General features: G+C 53.6%; 7 protein-coding genes across 7 annotated transcripts; 4 read left to right on the forward strand and 3 right to left on the reverse strand.

The window, feature by feature from the left end:
- Positions 1 to 813: 813 nt before the first annotated feature.
- QC763_507330 (uncharacterized protein) lies at positions 814 to 2318 on the forward strand (the record flags this gene model as incomplete). Its single annotated transcript, XM_062913331.1, has 3 exons — positions 814 to 1138; positions 1202 to 1561; positions 1618 to 2318. 3 exons carry the CDS (start codon positions 814 to 816, stop codon positions 2211 to 2213), a joined length of 1281 nt encoding a protein of 426 aa, XP_062764628.1. The 3' UTR covers positions 2214 to 2318.
- Positions 2319 to 2464: 146 nt separating this feature from the next.
- QC763_0073040 (uncharacterized protein) lies at positions 2465 to 2830 on the reverse strand (the record flags this gene model as incomplete). Its single annotated transcript, XM_062906008.1, has 1 exon — positions 2465 to 2830. One exon carries the CDS (start codon positions 2828 to 2830, stop codon positions 2465 to 2467), a length of 366 nt encoding a protein of 121 aa, XP_062764629.1.
- A 2543-nt stretch (positions 2831 to 5373) lies between these two features.
- QC763_507310 (uncharacterized protein) lies at positions 5374 to 7119 on the forward strand (the record flags this gene model as incomplete). Its single annotated transcript, XM_062913330.1, has 1 exon — positions 5374 to 7119. The coding sequence occupies one exon, from the start codon at positions 5374 to 5376 to the stop codon at positions 7117 to 7119; it is 1746 nt and encodes a 581-aa protein (XP_062764630.1).
- Positions 7120 to 7378: 259 nt separating this feature from the next.
- QC763_507300 (uncharacterized protein) lies at positions 7379 to 10522 on the forward strand (the record flags this gene model as incomplete). The annotated part of the gene is made up of 1 exon (XM_062913329.1): positions 7379 to 10522. One exon carries the CDS (start codon positions 7379 to 7381, stop codon positions 10520 to 10522), a length of 3144 nt encoding a protein of 1047 aa, XP_062764631.1.
- A 433-nt stretch (positions 10523 to 10955) lies between these two features.
- QC763_0073070 (uncharacterized protein) lies at positions 10956 to 11900 on the forward strand (the record flags this gene model as incomplete). The annotated part of the gene is made up of 1 exon (XM_062906009.1): positions 10956 to 11900. One exon carries the CDS (start codon positions 10956 to 10958, stop codon positions 11898 to 11900), a length of 945 nt encoding a protein of 314 aa, XP_062764632.1.
- A 37-nt stretch (positions 11901 to 11937) lies between these two features.
- QC763_0073080 (uncharacterized protein) lies at positions 11938 to 12671 on the reverse strand (the record flags this gene model as incomplete). The annotated part of the gene is made up of 3 exons (XM_062906010.1): positions 11938 to 12416; positions 12521 to 12539; positions 12627 to 12671. 3 exons carry the CDS (start codon positions 12669 to 12671, stop codon positions 11938 to 11940), a joined length of 543 nt encoding a protein of 180 aa, XP_062764633.1.
- Positions 12672 to 14693: 2022 nt separating this feature from the next.
- On the reverse strand, positions 14694 to 16548 carry QC763_507280 (uncharacterized protein; the record flags this gene model as incomplete). The annotated part of the gene is made up of 3 exons (XM_062913328.1): positions 14694 to 15908; positions 15963 to 16396; positions 16465 to 16548. 3 exons carry the CDS (start codon positions 16546 to 16548, stop codon positions 15065 to 15067), a joined length of 1362 nt encoding a protein of 453 aa, XP_062764634.1. The 3' UTR covers positions 14694 to 15064.
- Positions 16549 to 16804: the final 256 nt, after the last annotated feature.

Below are 16804 nucleotides of genomic sequence, written 5' to 3' on the forward strand. Positions count from 1 at the left end.
GTCAGTTGTGTGAGGAGAAAAGACAATGGAAAGATTCTAGAACACCAACCACTGCAGTCCACCACACCCATTTCGCAAGCATGGAGAAAATGCACGCAATACTATATCCCTGGGACCTTGCAGGAGGGTCTCTGGCAAACAAAAGAGACTATCGAGCGCCCAAACGACCAGGAAGGGACATTACACTTCGATTTCAGCGCACGCAATGCCAATCGTCTTGTCGGGAGCACTCTGGATCGGGAAGGTCCTTTGACAAGCAGACCAGCGCCCAGAGCGTTGCCGATGCGCGCGGATAGCCCGGTTCGGCAGTTGGAGAGGCGCTTGGCAGCCATCCATGTCACCCTCCCCGACCTCCCCTCACTCACCCCACGGCACGGGATGGTAGACACACGACAGTCACACAGACAGAATGCATGAAGCTCCCCCTCAGCTCACCACCACATCGACAGCTTGACCCCAACCCGGATACTGGGGAGGGGAGCTTGACGACGTTTCATTCGATCAGCAGTGTCATGATGGACGGTTGGAAACCACCTCCCAGATCTGTACCATCTGTCCGTGCCCTTATTCTTGGACCTTGGTCCTGCAGTTCTTGGGAGGGCAGAAAGACAATGTCGTGATAACTCATTGTGCATGTGAAGATCACCACAGTGGCTGGTACCCGGTCGATGCTATCTTCAGAGGGAGGGGGGCAGGTATGATGAGAGGAAGACGGCGAGAATCTCAATATAAAAGAGTGTCGATCCTCCCGTCGTCAGTCTGTTTTGGTTCCTCATCCTCTTCATCGTCCTCCCCCCAGACAATTAAGCAAGGATGAAGCTGTCAACCGCCATCAGCCTTTTGGCTGGTGCCGCCCCTCTGGTCTCGGCCGCCGCCGCTCCCAAGCTCGAGCGCAAAATGAACTATGATGGGTACAAGGCCTACAGCATTGCCACCCATCATAACCCGGCCGCCATCAAGGCAAAGCTCACCAAGTTTGCCGCCATCCCCTTCAACCTCGACAACGATGAGCACCTCGACATTGCCATCCCTGCCGAGGAGGTCGCTGCCTTTGAGGCCCTCGGTCTCGAGACCCAGCTCATGCACGAGGATCTCGGTGCTGATATCGCCGAGGAGGGTACCTTTGCCCCCTACACCAGTATGTTTTGCTCTTCTACTTGTCTCTTTCCTGAAAGGCTTCCGGTTTCTAACAAACAAAAAGGCGTCGGTGCCCAGGCTGTCCCCAGCTTGACCTGGTTCAACTCGTACCACGCGTACGCCGACCACATCACCTTTTTCAACGACCTGCAGGCGTCGTTCCCCAACGCTTCCGAGATCTTCACCATCGGCAAATCGTTCCAGGGCCGTGACATCTTTGGCATCCACATCTGGGGCTCCGGCGGCAAGGGCTCCAAGCCCGCCATCTACTTCCACGGCACCGTCCACGCCCGTGAGTGGATCAGCGCCAAGGTCGTCGAGTACATCACCTACCACCTCCTCACCCAGTACGCCACCGACGCCGCCGTCCGTGCCATCCGTGACAAGTTTGACTTTTACATCCTCCCCGTTGTCAACCCCGACGGTGTGTCCGCCCCCAACCCACCTTTTGTCTTCACAAATGATTAACAAACGCCCCAGGATTCGTCTACACCCAAACCAACGACCGCCTCTGGCGCAAGAACCGCCAAACCCGCTCCGGCCAGTCCTGCGTCGGCACCGACCAGAACCGCAACTGGAACTACCAGTGGTCCGTCACCGGCGGCGCCTCCACCTCGCCCTGCTCCGAGACCTACAAGGGCCTCGCCGCCGGCGACACCCCCGAGATCAGGGCCCTGACCGCCTTCACCACCACCCTCAAGAACAGCCGCGGCATCCGCCTCTACATCGACTGGCACTCATACGGCCAGTACATCCTCCTGCCTTATGGGTACGACTGCTCCGCCCGCGCGTCCAACCACGCCGCCCAGAGCAGTCTCGCCTCTGGCATGGCTACTCGGATCAGACAGAGCTACGGCACTACCTTCACCACCGGCCCCAGCTGCTCGACGCTGTACAAGACTACTGGCAGCGCGCCGGATTACATGACTGCTGTTGGTGGTGCTACTTATGCTTGGACTATCGAGTTGAGGCCTGCGGGCAGCAGCGGTGGTGGCTTTGTTTTGCCTGCTACGCAGATTTTGCCTAGCAGTATTGAGCAGTGGGAAGGTATCAAGTATGTGCTTGCTCAGGTTTGAGCCCGGGGGGTTGTTGAGTGGATGACATTGGGGATGTCGGGGAGGAGAGGGAGGGAAAGGGAATGAAGATATGTGTATATACGATTATACGATGTATTTATCTGACGTGCAATTTGAGTTGTGACGATTATGAACCTTGTTTTCTCGTGTATTGGCCTCAAGCTCGATACATTTGATGTGAACAACCCGATATTACATGGTTTCGCATATCCTGGCATGTTTCATATCTTCCCAATGGTATGTCTTTTCGCCTACAGCCACTGAGTGCAGGTCGAAGCCCTGGTGGTGGAGCACGTGCCTTCCTCATCGCCCATGAGTCCATGCTGGAGGCCTTTCATCATCTCGGGGGTGAACGGAAGATGTGTCCCTAAAACTGCAGCACGGGTATTAGTCCCACAGTCGTGGTGTAGGCCCTCCGGGTCGATTGCGCTGATCTCCAGAGCCAAAAAAAGCTCAGAAGGAAGTGTCACCTTGGCCCGCTTGCTCGCGGCTAGCAACAGATCCTTGAAAGGGACAAAATGGGTGCCTTCAGTAACATCCCCGTTTGTGTTCTGCGGTCCGTAGATAACGAAATGGCCGAGGGCTGATTGACCGCATTCAACCAGGACCTCCATCATCTTCAAAAACCCATCATCAATGTCCCCGGCTAGGTCCTATGTGCCAATGGCATAATACAGCACCATTGCCGTCGCCTATTGACGGAACGATGAGGAGCATTTTCAATACTGTGTCTCGGTGTACATCATCAATCGACTTTCGCAAGCTGTCGTACAAGCTGTTCAAATCTGATGGTGTTTTCAGCAACAATCCTTCCAGCGCTTGAAAACTCTCACCGGTGGCTGTTGTATCTCGTAGTTGGAGAGTTATGAGGTATGCCTGAAAAAAGACTCCTTCAGCTCGGCATACCACATGGTCCGTAAGAGCCTTGTAGAAGGAGCTTGTCGCATCGAACGACGAATGCCGCTTAAACGTATTTTGCACAACACTCAAAATGTCCCACCGAGTGAGCTCATGGAGGTTGACCCGAAGTTCGCAAGGACCAAGTGGAGGAAAACCATTTCGGGGCGAGAACTGACAAGCATCTTGATATTGGCATGTAGAGACCATGACCGAAGCTGCGCGACGCGAGGTCTTGATGGCTGTGGCGGTGAGCAGGGTCGTGTTTGAACTCATCCAAGCCGTCGATCATGAAGTAAAAGCAGGTGTTGCGTGGAACAGACACCTCGATGAGATTCTGAAACCCTTCTTGCAACTTGGCGGGGAATCGAAAGTAGGGCTCGTCGATGTGTGATTCAACGGTGGTAGTGCCAAAAACTTGGCACGCTGTCGGAAAGACATCTCGAATCAAACTTGGACAGTTTGCAAGGACTGAGAACAAGATGGACCGATAGAGACCGTGCAGCGACTGTTGCATAGCATCTCCAGCTCTCCAAGCAAAGAAGTGTGAGACAACGAGGGACCCCTCTCCGGACCACCTTTCTAGCTCTCGGCGAGTGGTAGAATGGCCAGCGAAAAGTTTCATGAGTGTTGACTTTCCAGAGCCGGCTTTGCCAGAAATGTGCAGGAGGCCATGTCCGGATGAGAGCCACCGTAAAAGCGTAGACCTTGCTTCTGTTTTCTGCTCATATTACTCATTTTGATAGCAGTCATCCTCATCAGAGTTTTCCTCGTCGACGTCCTTCGTCATCAACATCCTCCCAGCCAACGTGGTCTTCAGCGACGTCCTCGCCATCGGCCCCTTCATTCCCGTTGCTGCTGTTGCTAATTGTGTATTGCCCGTCATGGTCATCCGCTTCCAGGATCCATTCGAAAGTTCCGTACTGAGGATCACGAATAGCATCTTCCTGTGAGAACATAGAAGAGAAGTAAAGCTGCCGCAATACCCTGGCTTCAGCGGTGGGCGGAGAAGATGACTTGAGCAGACTCTGTACCTTCTCTTCTACCCTGCGCAGTATGTAGATTGAAAGGGTTTGCTTATCACAACTGATATTGGCCTTCATCTCATGCAATGTCTTTTTGAGATCAGGTAGTCGATCAGGAACACTGGAGAACTGTGTGGTGACAGAAAGCGTCAAGTTTGCTAATCCGGGTGGATACCAGAAGAGACAGTTCACTTTATGTTCGTTGATAATGAGCATTGATCCAGATCTCGCAACAGGAAGCACATACCTGAGGATGAGAAGAAGATACGTAAACCCATCAGATCGGTATTGTTCCAGAAGACCAAGCAATTTGTAAATTTCGCCTTCTTTCCTCTTGGAGCGTAACGATATTCGGAGAGCTTTGAATTTGGAGGTGGCATCTCAGGGAACAAGACTTTGCAAGATGCCCTGGACTTCGTTCAGGCGCGCCTTGGATTTGGTTGCCAAGCCTTGCAGAGCATCGACATGGTGATTAGAGGAAGCTGGAAAGGGGTGTTTACTGCACACTGTTCGTTGTTTGCTGCAGCTCATGTATCAAGGACTGTACGTCAGAGACACCGGGCACAGTACCTGTTCGCAGCACTTTGAGCGCACCAGAAACGAGGCTGTATGAAAAGTCGACGAAGGTCATAATAGAGGAAGCAAATCCAACTGCAGCGATTGCCTCCATTGTGTCTCGAGACGGAGAGTCGAAGGTATGAAGGTTGGCCTACCGTGCAATCAGGGAGATGGGTTGGGTTGGGAGAAAATCAGCGTCCTGAAACCCCGCACCGGACACGGTCTGATGGCTGATAGAGCCAATTGGACATAGCGGTTCCAATTGGACATCGTGGTTCTGAAGGGAGAGCAAGGCTCCTGATCAGTAGCCCTCGTCGCCCATGATGCCGTGGTAGGGTCGCACAACATTTTTTTTGTTTAAATGTGGACGAGGAGGGCAAAAGACGCATGAGTGGGCTTAAGAAATACGACTTGGAAAGCTGTCCTCGGTGAGTCCTGTGTTTTCTTCGTGGGTAATAAGGTAGATAGGTATATTCGCAATGAGTGTCGTCATTGGAGAACCGACTAGTCTAGCCCTCGGTTTTGTTGAGCTGGATGCCTTTTGCCATCTGGCTGGCTGGACCCTCACGTGACAGCGCGTCGCGTTCCACCTCGTTTTGGGTTTTGGGCCACACCTTAAGACACGGTCTTTGTGCAAGAACGACCACCAGCGACCGGACAAAGCAAAGTGCCCGCTAAAGATGGCACGCCGGAAAAGCGCTCGCATTGCAGCACAAGAGCCAAAACCGCCAAACCGGTACGGGCCACACAATGGTGATTCAGACGACGCCGCTGGGCTGATGTCAGCTTCTCAACCCTCATCGCCGGATTCCGCATCCTCTGCATCCGACCCAGATCCTGAACCTCGACCGGCAAAGCGCCGCAAGGTGACAAAACATACCCCAAACACGACAAGATCACAGACAAAATACTCCAAATCCAACTCCCTTTCTCTCGTCCAGTCTATCTTTACTTCAGCACCCCACGATGGCCGCGCCCTTCCTCTCCGCCCCCACCGGCCCTCCTATCACCAACCCCTCCTCCTATCCTCGCCATCCGTCCAAGCCTCCCTCCTGAAGTGGTTTCAAAAAGAACAAACGACCCGCCTCATGCCGTGGCGCAAACCCTTCCTCACGAACCCCTCCCGCGCCGACCTTTCCCGTCGAGCCTACGAAGTCTGGATCTCCGAGATTATGCTCCAACAAACCCGCGTTGCGACGGTAATAGCATACTGGAACAAGTGGATGACAAAGTGGCCCACGATCGAAGACCTAGCACAGGCAACAGAGGCACAGGTGGTCAATATGTGGACTGGGCTGGGGTATTACTCTCGGGCGAGGAGGATACACGCCGGGGCACAAAAGGTTGTCGCCGAGATGCAGGGGCTGCTGCCGGATACTGTGGAGGGGCTTATGAAGCATGTTCCCGGAGTGGGGAGGTATACTGCTGGGGCGATATCAGCTATTGTGTTTGGCGAGGCGGAACCGATGGTCGATGGGAATGTTATGAGGGTGTTGTCGAGGCAGATGGGACTGATGGGGGATGTGAAAGGGGACAAGAGGGTGGTAGACGTGCTTTGGAAGGCGGCGGATAGGTTGGTGAAGGTTGTTGCTGAGGCTGATGGGGAAGAGGGCGAGAAGCCAGGGCTATGGGGACAGGCGTTGATGGAGCTGGGGAGCACGATCTGTACACCAAAGCCTCAATGTGGAAAATGCCCGGTGACGGAAAGTTGTATGGCTTACGCCGAGGGTTTGGCTCTGGCCCGAGGCCTCAAGCAGGCGGTTCCCGATATTGAGGATGGCATTGCTTGTGTGCTTTGCGAACTTGTGGAGGAAGATGCCATGGAAGCGAGCTCGCAGGCTACGGAAAAGAAGGGTAGGCAGCAAACCTCCAAGTTCTTCGAGGCGTTCCAAGCAAGTTCCATGAAGGAAAAGGATGTTGCTAGCAGAACGCCCTCGTCCCAAGAGATTAATATCATCATCTCCCATGCCCAGAGGTTTCCCCTGAAGAAACCGAAGAAGCAGGTCAGAGAGGAAGAAGCTCTTGTTTGCGCCATTCGTCGCGTATCGGACGGCCAGTACCTCATCAGTCGCCGGCCAGACAAGGGGCTGTTAGCTGGATTGTGGGAGTTTCCCAGCTACATTTTGCCCGCCTCCAATGACAGCACTACCAAAAGCCGGAAAAAGCAGGCATTGGACTACGCGTCTGGTCTGGTCGAATCAACAGACGGATACCGTGGAGAACTAGGCACTGTCCCTTGGTTATTTTCACATCTGAGGCTCGCCATGCACGTTCATCTGTTTCAACTGGACGATTCAGACAGAAGCCTCCGAACACTGCCCCTGGGATCAAACTATCGATGGGCTTCCAGCGACGAGATTGAATCAGAGTCCATGGGGACTGGTATGAAAAAGTGCTGGTCCTTGATCAAGGCAACCAGAGAGTAGGATCAGCTATGCTGTAGCGATGTGAGGCTTCCCCTGTTCGCATTTGTGCTGCGCCCTCGGACTAGCATCCTGAAGCGCCTAATTGCTGCCCAACCCCGGCGATGTTTGGTGGGATCCACACGACACATTCGTGGTGCCTAGCAACGCCGCTGGAGAGATGTTCAGCTACAAAACCACACCACGGAAATAAGCCCTCAACCGGCACCATCGAGTCTCCTGCAACATCAAGACACTTGAGTCGGGACTTTGGAGTAAGAAAATGGACCAACCCAAAGACCGGCGACGCCTCAAGTTGGAGCCGTCGAAGCTCGGACCCAGCGCCAACAATGATGCGAGCCCCCAAAAGACGCCGGACACAGAAGACAACAAGCCAAAAGAGACCCCGGTATCCGTATCCCAGCCAGATCTAAGCACACAACACGAAACAGTGGAAAGCGAGGAATTCAAGCGCCCCAATCTTGGACTTGGACCTTCCCACGAAGCCCAGGTTGAGGAACGTAGTCTTGAGCGAGAAGCGCAGGAGAAGCAGAGGGATCAACCAGATGACGACAACGAATGCAAAGAAAACCCCATGTCGGATGAAAACCGGGAGTTGATTGATGTGTGGATGCAAACCGAAGATGAAGCGAGAGCCGAGGAAGAGGACAACGTGATGACTCGAGACAACTATGAGGCCAACTTTAAGGAAGAAGTGGCGCTACACAACCTGTACAAGCATCACTATTTCGACGAACAGTGGCTGCTGTACTCGAAAGAGACATCAAAAGACCGCAAAGACGAAGATTGGTTCATTCATTCACCAACCGTGCTGGAGGCAACCGACCCGCAGTACCTCTGCGACATGTGCCGACACGTCGACTTCACCGTCCTATTTACGCATCGCGATCTGAAGCCTCAGGGGAACAACGATCCATCCACTGCTTGCATCGAGTTGTATGGACTGTCGAGAGTTCTCAACGAGAAATCTACGTGTTCATTTTGTAACCTGGTGCGAGAAGCCATTGAGCAACAATGCACGGCTGAAGAACTCGCAAAGGCGAGGCAGACAAAGGCGGGCAAGATATCAATCGACATTCTTGATGATGGGCCAGATTGCGCCCTGCGATTGGAGGTTGGCTTCAGCCACTTGGCGACGAAAGTAATTATGCAGAGGATGACATCCGAGGGTGAGCCCTTTGCACTTCAAGGGCTTCCAGTACGCAAGGACGCCGCAGATATCACACGGCTGTGCAACTGGATCCGCACTTGCGAAGGCAGCCATCCCAAGCTCCACAAGTCCATTCACGCATTCTCGCCCGAAATGGAGACGCTGAGAGTCATCGACGTTGATGAAGGCTGTCTCGTGACAGTGCCCACGCCGTGTCGCTATGCTTGCCTTTCCTATGTCTGGGGGAAGAATGTAGCAAGTCTCGTCCATTTGACACTGGAAACAAAGGCAACCCTCGAAAGCCCAGGAATCTTCAGCAATGGATCAATCGTCATCAGCCAGACCTATCTGGACGCCATCAAGGTTACCAGAGATATTGGACTGCGTTACCTGTGGATTGACGCTCTCTGCATTGTGCAAGACGACGATGCTGAAAAGGCAATTATTGTCTCGCAAATGGCTGCTGTGTATGGCAACGCCGTCATCAACATCGTTGCCTCCACCAACTTCAGCCCTGATGGCGGACTTCCGGGGGTGGGTAGCACGCCACGGGCACGATCCCAGGTAGTTAAACAAATCCAAGGGCTGTCTGTTGGCGCTGTGTTTCATGACTCCCGTCAGCCATACCACGAGATTGAAGACGCCATCTGGAATTCTCGTGCTTGGACATTCCAGGAGCGTCACCTGTCCCAACGCGCCGTGTACTTTACGGCTTCTCAGCTCTATTTTACCTGCCCCCATGGGACTGCGTGCGAAGACACAGTTCCCAAGTCGACACGGGACCTCAAGCCAACGGTGCCTGTAGATCGGCCAAAGTTTGAAGAAGTCATATACCCCCTAATGTTCTACATTTGGTCCGACCCGACCCAGACAGAGTTCCCCAACAAGCGCTTCAAGCTAGCTGGTACGGGCACAGAATCTGACACCCTGGTATCTACTCGGGAAGAGCTGCCTACTCCAACCTATAGAGCAATGCCCGTGGCAGCTTACCGGAGTGGTACTCTTCCCATGGAAGGGGAGACGCTCTGGAAGACATATCGGGAGGCTGTCAACATGTACACAAAGCGCAAAATGACGTGGCAGAGCGATGCCATCAACGCATTCCAGGGCGTCACTGATCTCATTTCTCAGGGGGTGAACACCACCTTCTGGTACGGCATACCCGAGTTTGCCTTTGATCAGGCTCTCTTGTGGTACCCCCAGGAGCCTCTCACCCGCCGGACCTATTTGGGAGCCGCCCCGTCCTGGAGCTGGGCTGGATGGGAAGGGCACACAAAGTATCGCGGCCGGGGCTGGCACAATGCCATTGCTGTGGCACCCTTCAACGTCGTCCACTGGCTTACACATCCGTCTAGTATCGGCACTGTTGTACGGTATCTTGTCGCCCGCGGAGATAGCCCAGAGCGTGTGGCAAAAATTGTTCAGGCAGCCAAAGAGCAGCCTAAATCCTTGAATTCCTGGGTTCACGCCTTCTTGTATCAACTGGAGGACCTTGATGACGGTTGGAAGGACGAAAAGGACACCTCGCGCAACGAGCTCTACTTCTCCCATCCCGCCTACCCGGGCCTCCGCTTTACATACCCCATCAACTTGCCGGGGAAACCGTTGCTACCACGACATTTACCGGACGGGACACTTCCCTTCACCGCTCGCTCAGTCGAAGCGCGCTTCACCGACATGTCCACAACCGCTCACAAGTCGATGCCTGTCGAAGACGAGTTTCTGCAGATTGGCCTCAACGATGCGGGCAAATATGGGTCAGGCTCTCGCCGACCGTGGGAGTTTGCTGTCTACCATCAAGGATACCGCGCCGGGTTCTTATCTCTCAACGTCCCCCTTTCGTCCATCGACCGTGCGTCGGCTTCGTACAGGCTGGTGGCCATGTCGAGAGACATGGTGCCACAAATCGCCCCGCCGCCGTGTGGATGGGACTTTTACTGGAACCTGAACCCACGGCGAATGCAGGACAGTGTCTTCTTCGATGAGGAATGGGGACGGCCTGAAGACAGGAGAAAGTGGACGTTGTTTACTGACTCGGAGCCGGGGAGGGGGCCAGGCAGGGAGAATGGGGATCCGCGCTGGGACCTCGGGCGGTATGAAACACCGGCTATAAATGATGTGTACAATGTCTTGTTGTTGGAGAACAAGACTGGCGAGAATGGGGAGTGGTGGGAGGAGAGGATTGGGGTTGGGAAGATTCATGTCGGGGCATTCTGGATAGCAAGGCCCGTTATTGAAAAGTTTGCTCTGAGGTAGGGGATATGCCATCGTGCTTGTCTCGCCAGTGACCTGGGTCGAGTGCCGCCGCATGGTGGAACCTGCCGAACATTGTTTCGGGATTCCCCGCTCGAGCACATGGAGAGTGAGGGGTCGAGATAAGGTTGGAGATAGCTCCCAGAAACATGATAACAAATGAACATATAATTTTCAACAATCCGAACTCAAACTCAGCCATCGATTTCATTGTGGCCACAATCTCAAAACACACATCAAGATGTCACCCCCAGAATACCTCCACCTCGCCTCCCCCCTCGGTCCCATTTCCAGGCCCCTGTTACCCCACCCGCCCCGCGACGCCCTCCCCTCCGAAATCCCCATCATCAACCTCACCCCCTTGTTTTCCGACGACCTCCCCTCCCGTCAGCACCTCGCCTCCCAAATCCGCCAAGCAGCCACCACGTCAGGGTTCATGTACATCTCCCACCACGGCATCCCCCTCTCCCTCTTCCAAACCGCCCGAAACGCCTCTCTAGATTGGTTCCGCTCCCCTCGTGAGGCCAAACTCCCCGCCAACACGAACAACTCCCTCAAAAACAAGGGCGTGGTCGGTTACCGGCCCCGTCAGACACAGCACATCAACCCCTGGGAGAGTGTCGATGTTCGAGAGTCGTTCTCATGGCGGTACGATCCCGCCTATGACCCGTTGCATTCCCCGTCGGACTTGGACAACATCCCGGATGAGGTGAAAAGGTATATTGACCACGATAACGATGGGTTTCCCTGGTCGAGAACACCAAAAGAGTTTTCGGGGCCGGTGATTGAGTTGTATCAGGCTGTTTTGAAGCTGGGGAGGGAGCTGGTGAGGGTGATGGCTTTGGCGCTTGGGTTGGAGGAGGACGGGTTGGACGGGAGGTTTGAGTTTCCTGATGTTGGGGTGGCGGTGAATTACTATCCGCCTATTGCTGCAACAAAAGAAGAGGGCAAGGAGAAGGTTAGTATTGGGAGTCATACTGACTTTCAGCTTTTTACGCTGTTGTATCAGGATAGTGTGGGGGGGTTGCAGGTGTTGGATAGGGAGGGGCAGTGGTTGAATGCGAGGCCGGTGGAGGGGACGTTGGTGGTGAATTTTGGGGATTACATGCAGCGGATTACGAACGGGAAGTGGGTGAGTACGGTTCATCGGGTGGTGAATAACTCGGGGAGGGAGAGGTTGAGCATGGCGTTCTTCTGGGGGTTTGGGCTGCATGAAAGGTGTGGGGTTTTGGATAGTGTGTTGGAGGAGGGGGAGGAGAAGAAGTATGATGAGGTTGGGTGTTGGGAGTGGGTGCAGAGAAGGATTGAGATGATGAGGGAGGTGAAGAAGGGGTTAGGGAATATTACCCCTGAGAAACCCCTGTCAATGCACTCCCAATAAAGACCACCTCGATAGCGGCAAATCTGGGCATTTCATGTCAGTCATTCACCCTGTGGATTCCCGACACAGGGTCAACATACGTAGCGGTAGCCGCAAAAACCTCTATCCTCTTCGCATCGTTAAACACGGCAATCACCAGCGTAAGCAGCACCGTAAACCCTGCCGTCACCCCTATTCTCGCATCTGTGCTGTCCAGCCCGTTCAGCACCAGGATTGTCAATACCGGCAAGGTAGACGCAAGAACAGTTGTGATGAGACTGCTTGCTTTGCTGATTCGAGAAGGACTATACAAAGTGTGGCCTGTGTCTGTGTCGACAGCCTGGCCGGTGTTGATGCGACGGCCGAGGAGGTGGCGATAAGTTTTGAGAATCTTCTCAGTGATGAAAGCGGTAAAAGGGTCGGTTTCTTTGACCGGTGCGCTCAGGCAGAGATATGACGAGGGGTTGGGGTCTGCCCAGGTGAAGGCTTCGTTGGACTGGAGGAAGGAACTGCCGCCTCTGAAGTCGCGTAGCCAGTCTTCGAGGGCAGAGAGTTAGGAAGGTTGAGGGGAGGGAACGGTGTTCATTTGGTGGACTATCACGCGTCAATGGTGATCTGATGCGTTTGTGACAGCGACCCACCTTGGGAGTATGAATTTTTCTGGCGTTCAAGATTAGCATCCTGCCGAGGCAATGGGAAAGATAAACTTTTCGTACTGTACCCTTTCAGCTTCTCTCACAACTCCACCATCTTGTGGTACTGCATAGTCTTCTTCTCCCGTGAAAGCTTCATATCCTCAGAAAGTCGCAACGTTGGATCATCCTGGTGGTCAAGCAAACACTGATCCCGATACTCTTGCCCTAGCTCAACAACCTCGGCCTGCAGCGATATAGCGCCAAGACATTCGCTTGATCAAATCTTCTTCAGAATAGCAGCCTCATTCTCACTCCCTCTCATAAAGGCTGCTAACCTGGGATATCCGGGAGGGAGCGGAGGTTAAAAGTCGTGCATGGTGTGTTTGTTTTGAAGAACAAAGAAACCTGCCTCTGAGAAAAGATGATGCAGGTGTAAATACGGGTTTGAGGGTTGTCTCAGCTGGTGTGGTGGGCCGAAGTGTTGGGTTAGGGGCAAGGGGACCGCCTCGAGGGCCATATCAGAGGCCCCCCGCCATCCGCGGACCACACAAGAGACCAGTTGAGTCCAGAACCCCATCGACAGAATCCTTCCCGCACTCGCCCGTAATGCTTATCCTCGATGAACTGTGGTTATGTAAAGCCTTGCCGCTCATGCTAACGTTGATTGGGTGGTGATGGATGGATGATAGGCATCCTGGTTACACTTGAGATTGATGATGGCAAGGTAAAACAAGATAAAGTCTTCTCATGTTCCACATGGTGTTTCGTTTTCGACTTTATTGCGGTGCCCGATTAACCAATACATCACCTCCACCAACATGCCCCAAGAAGACCAATTCTGGCTCATCAGTCCCATCACTCTAGTCCTGTTGGTCTCCTCCATCATCACCCTCATGACAATATTCGTCGCAATGGCCGCCTTACTTGCCGACTTTGCCCAAAAGGTAAAGCGAGCCGAATCCTACTTTCAGGCACAGCAGACCGAGTTTTCTGTTTTGCAGCGCGTTCTACGAGAATGCGAGCACATTCTTGACCGACCCGTTGACGCTCCAGACCATGTTTGGAGGCCTTGGAGACCTGCCGACGCCAAAGGGCAAGTTATGATGAGCACTCTTTCAAGCTACAACGGAACTCTAACAAGCTGAAGAGATTCCCAATGGGTCAGAATTTGCGAATCTATTACAATCAGACCGAGCTGGACAAGTCTCTGGCCGCATATAAGGGAAGTGTATTGCTTCTGAGAGACTTGTGCTCTAAGTGAACAGGAAGCCAAGTCACCGGGGAATAGCAGTGAAACTTTCTGATAAGCCACTTGACAGAATTAAGCTTCGACAGCAGCTGGTTGAAATGAGGTAAATACAGGCAAGACTCTACCAAAAGTATACATAGAAATTTGAGTTTCCAACACGCCACACAGCGCCGCCATGGCAAAACTATCAGCCCTAGCAATTCCAGACCTCGGGCAGAATGACTCCGATTCTGCATACCAAGCATCCCTAGACGATGATCCAGCCCCTCTGATGTCCGGCGCACTTACCACCAAGAACCCAGACAGTCTTGCACTCGTTCATCAGACCAACCACTTGAAACTCGTCGAACAAGTGTGGACAAGAGGCTTCGTCCAGCTCTCCCAAGAGAAATACAACATTGATGCTGCCCATCTGAATCATAATCGACCAGCCCCACGCCAAACATCCTGGACAAGCATTCAAGTACTATCCCGCCAGAGTCAAATTAGACAGCGCATCCGACCTCGACTTGGTTTCCGTCTCCTATCTCCGCTAAGCCAATGCACTAGAGCACGTCACTCTTGTGCCCATTCCAAAAGACGCCCAGATTGCCATCAGGGGTGTAGGTAACGGCTCACTGACCCCAACCCATAGGGTTTTACTCAACTGGTGCGGGCATGGAGAGAGCAAGATACACGAGGGTTGGTTTGACCTGGTCGATTTCCCAGACATTGACATTTTGTTGGGGACGGCATCGTTGGAGAAGGTTGCTGTTGCAAGAGTGGCGCGTGCTTGGCCGATTATTGGGAGGACGAAGCCCAAGGCGATATCCGAGAGAGAGTATGCTCAGGAGGAAGAGAGTTTGGCACGAGCGAGGGAGACCAAATTGCCGAGTTTGAGAGTAAACGGGCGGGGAGGAGGAGGGATCAACTAGCGTTGGGGCGGGCAGATACAATTGTTTCTGATGAAATTAGCACCCATCAGAAAAGGCACGATGTAGATTTAGAGTTGGAGAATTACAGTGTCGACCCTTAGACGCTGTCACGGCTGTTCATTACAAGTAGCGCTCCTTCTTCAATACACACAAACATAATACCTCTTTTTTGCCCCTCGACCAGCTTTTCCCCTATCTAGTGTCTTTGCCCCCTCCAGATATCAAGGCCGGCATCTTACTGATCCCCAAGCATCATTTTGCGTCCCAAAGTTATTAACCCCTGGGTATACCAGCGGGAAGTAAGTCCCCGAGTCTCTCTCGCAGTTATCACCCCTAAACGCTCCCGTTAGCATCACAGCAAGTTCAAACCAGCAGAACCAAGTGTACTCACCTAAACAACACACACCTCCCCATATCCGGCCCAGCAGACCTAACTCTCTTGTAAAGGTCAGTCCCCGCCAAACTGACACACTTCTCCGCGTGCCCAACCCTGATATTCTCGCAACTCCCACCCCATTGAACCTCAGGACAAAGATACAGCCACGTCGACGTAGTCAAAACAGGCGACACAGCAGGAGTGTAAGAACTAGCCGGGTACTTCCCCGTCCCATAAACCTCAATCCTCCACCCCGCTCCACATGTTTCTCCCCCGTCACCCGCGCAAGGCATATCACACTGCCCATCAGCCACCAACAACCCCGACCCAGGCTGGGAGTTGCCGCAAAAGCATTCGGTGCTGTATTCGACTCCCGCATAGAAATATCCCGCCGTCTCACAGGCAGAAATACACTTCTCCGTTGTCATGCCACCGGTAATGCTACTGATCTGATGCGGCAGAACGCGAGGAGAGTCAGAATCAACAAAACACCCCACCCTCGGCTCAAAGATATCGTTCTGCGCTCCTGCGAAAAAGCCCATCTTGGAGTTATACGGCGGTGTGACGTCCCCCGGGGTGACAACGTTGTTGCCAGTCCGCTGATGCCAGGCGATCATCTGTTTTGGACCTTTAACGCAAGCAGAAGGGTTATTCGCACAATACACCGGGGGCTGGGCAACGCCCAACCGACGAACTGACGTGCTCCCTGGAACGTGGCAGCGGAAGTTTTGCATATACATGTTTGGCTCGCCGCATCCGTCGGGCACCCAGAGCCAGGCGCAGTAGCATTGGCCTGGGGCGCAGGGGGGGAGGTCGGCGGGGATGGGGTAGTTGACCAGGCGTTTCCAGGGGGTGCTTCACATAAACTGATTAGATGACTGTGCTGCGAAAGGAGAGCGGCGAACTTACTTGGGGGCAACAGAGATGACAACCAAATTCTCCATATTCACCTTCGCCAAGTTGGAATTGTACGAAATCGCCAGCGCAGTGCCTGTGGCCCTGGTCTCGTTCTGGGTATGCAACGGACCACCAAACCCGTCAGGGTTGTTAACCAGACAGCCCTCTCCTGTGCTGGGGCCGGTCCAGTTCACAGGGTGGTCCCGTCCGTCTGTCCAGTCTGTCGTGAGATCACCATTGTAGGAGAGAGTGGTGAAGGCGCGGTTCTCGGCGATTTCACCAGTAAAGATACCTCCTGCAGGTAGAGCGAGGGACTGTCCGCTGGGGGGGCCCACGACGTTACAGCCTCGGTCCGCTTGCATCCACCACTGCTCCTTGGTGAGGTTATAGAGGGGGTTGACGACGAGGTTGGTGTTTTGATCGTCCACTGCTGGGTTGTTGCCGCCCTGAAATCTGGATGTCAGTCAAGTTGAGAGCCAGAAAGATAAACGACAAATATCGATGGACGACTTACACGACAATGCATACCCGGCGCAAAGAGCGCGTGGTGTGCTGTCGCCCCCGTGGCCAGGGCCGCGAAAAGCTTTGCGTGGCGCATCGTGGTAGAGTGGTCAGATGGATAGTGAAATCAACTCAAAGAACGCATGGACATGGAGAGAAAGGGCTGCGTGGACGGTAGCTATAAGTACTCGCCAATGTCTATACCCTCGGTAAATGTCACGATGGTGGAACTTGCCAGACAATAGTTCCATGTCAGCCTGTTCATGTACATGAGATGAAAGCTACCCCTGACTGAGATTGGCCGCATCTTTTCTCTCCGTGTCCGCATGCTCGGTATGTGCCCCAAAGCTGTT

Source organism: Podospora pseudopauciseta, assembly GCF_035222475.1.
Source record: "Podospora pseudopauciseta strain CBS 411.78 chromosome 5 map unlocalized CBS411.78m_5, whole genome shotgun sequence".
Taxonomy (NCBI): domain Eukaryota; kingdom Fungi; phylum Ascomycota; class Sordariomycetes; order Sordariales; family Podosporaceae; genus Podospora; species Podospora pseudopauciseta.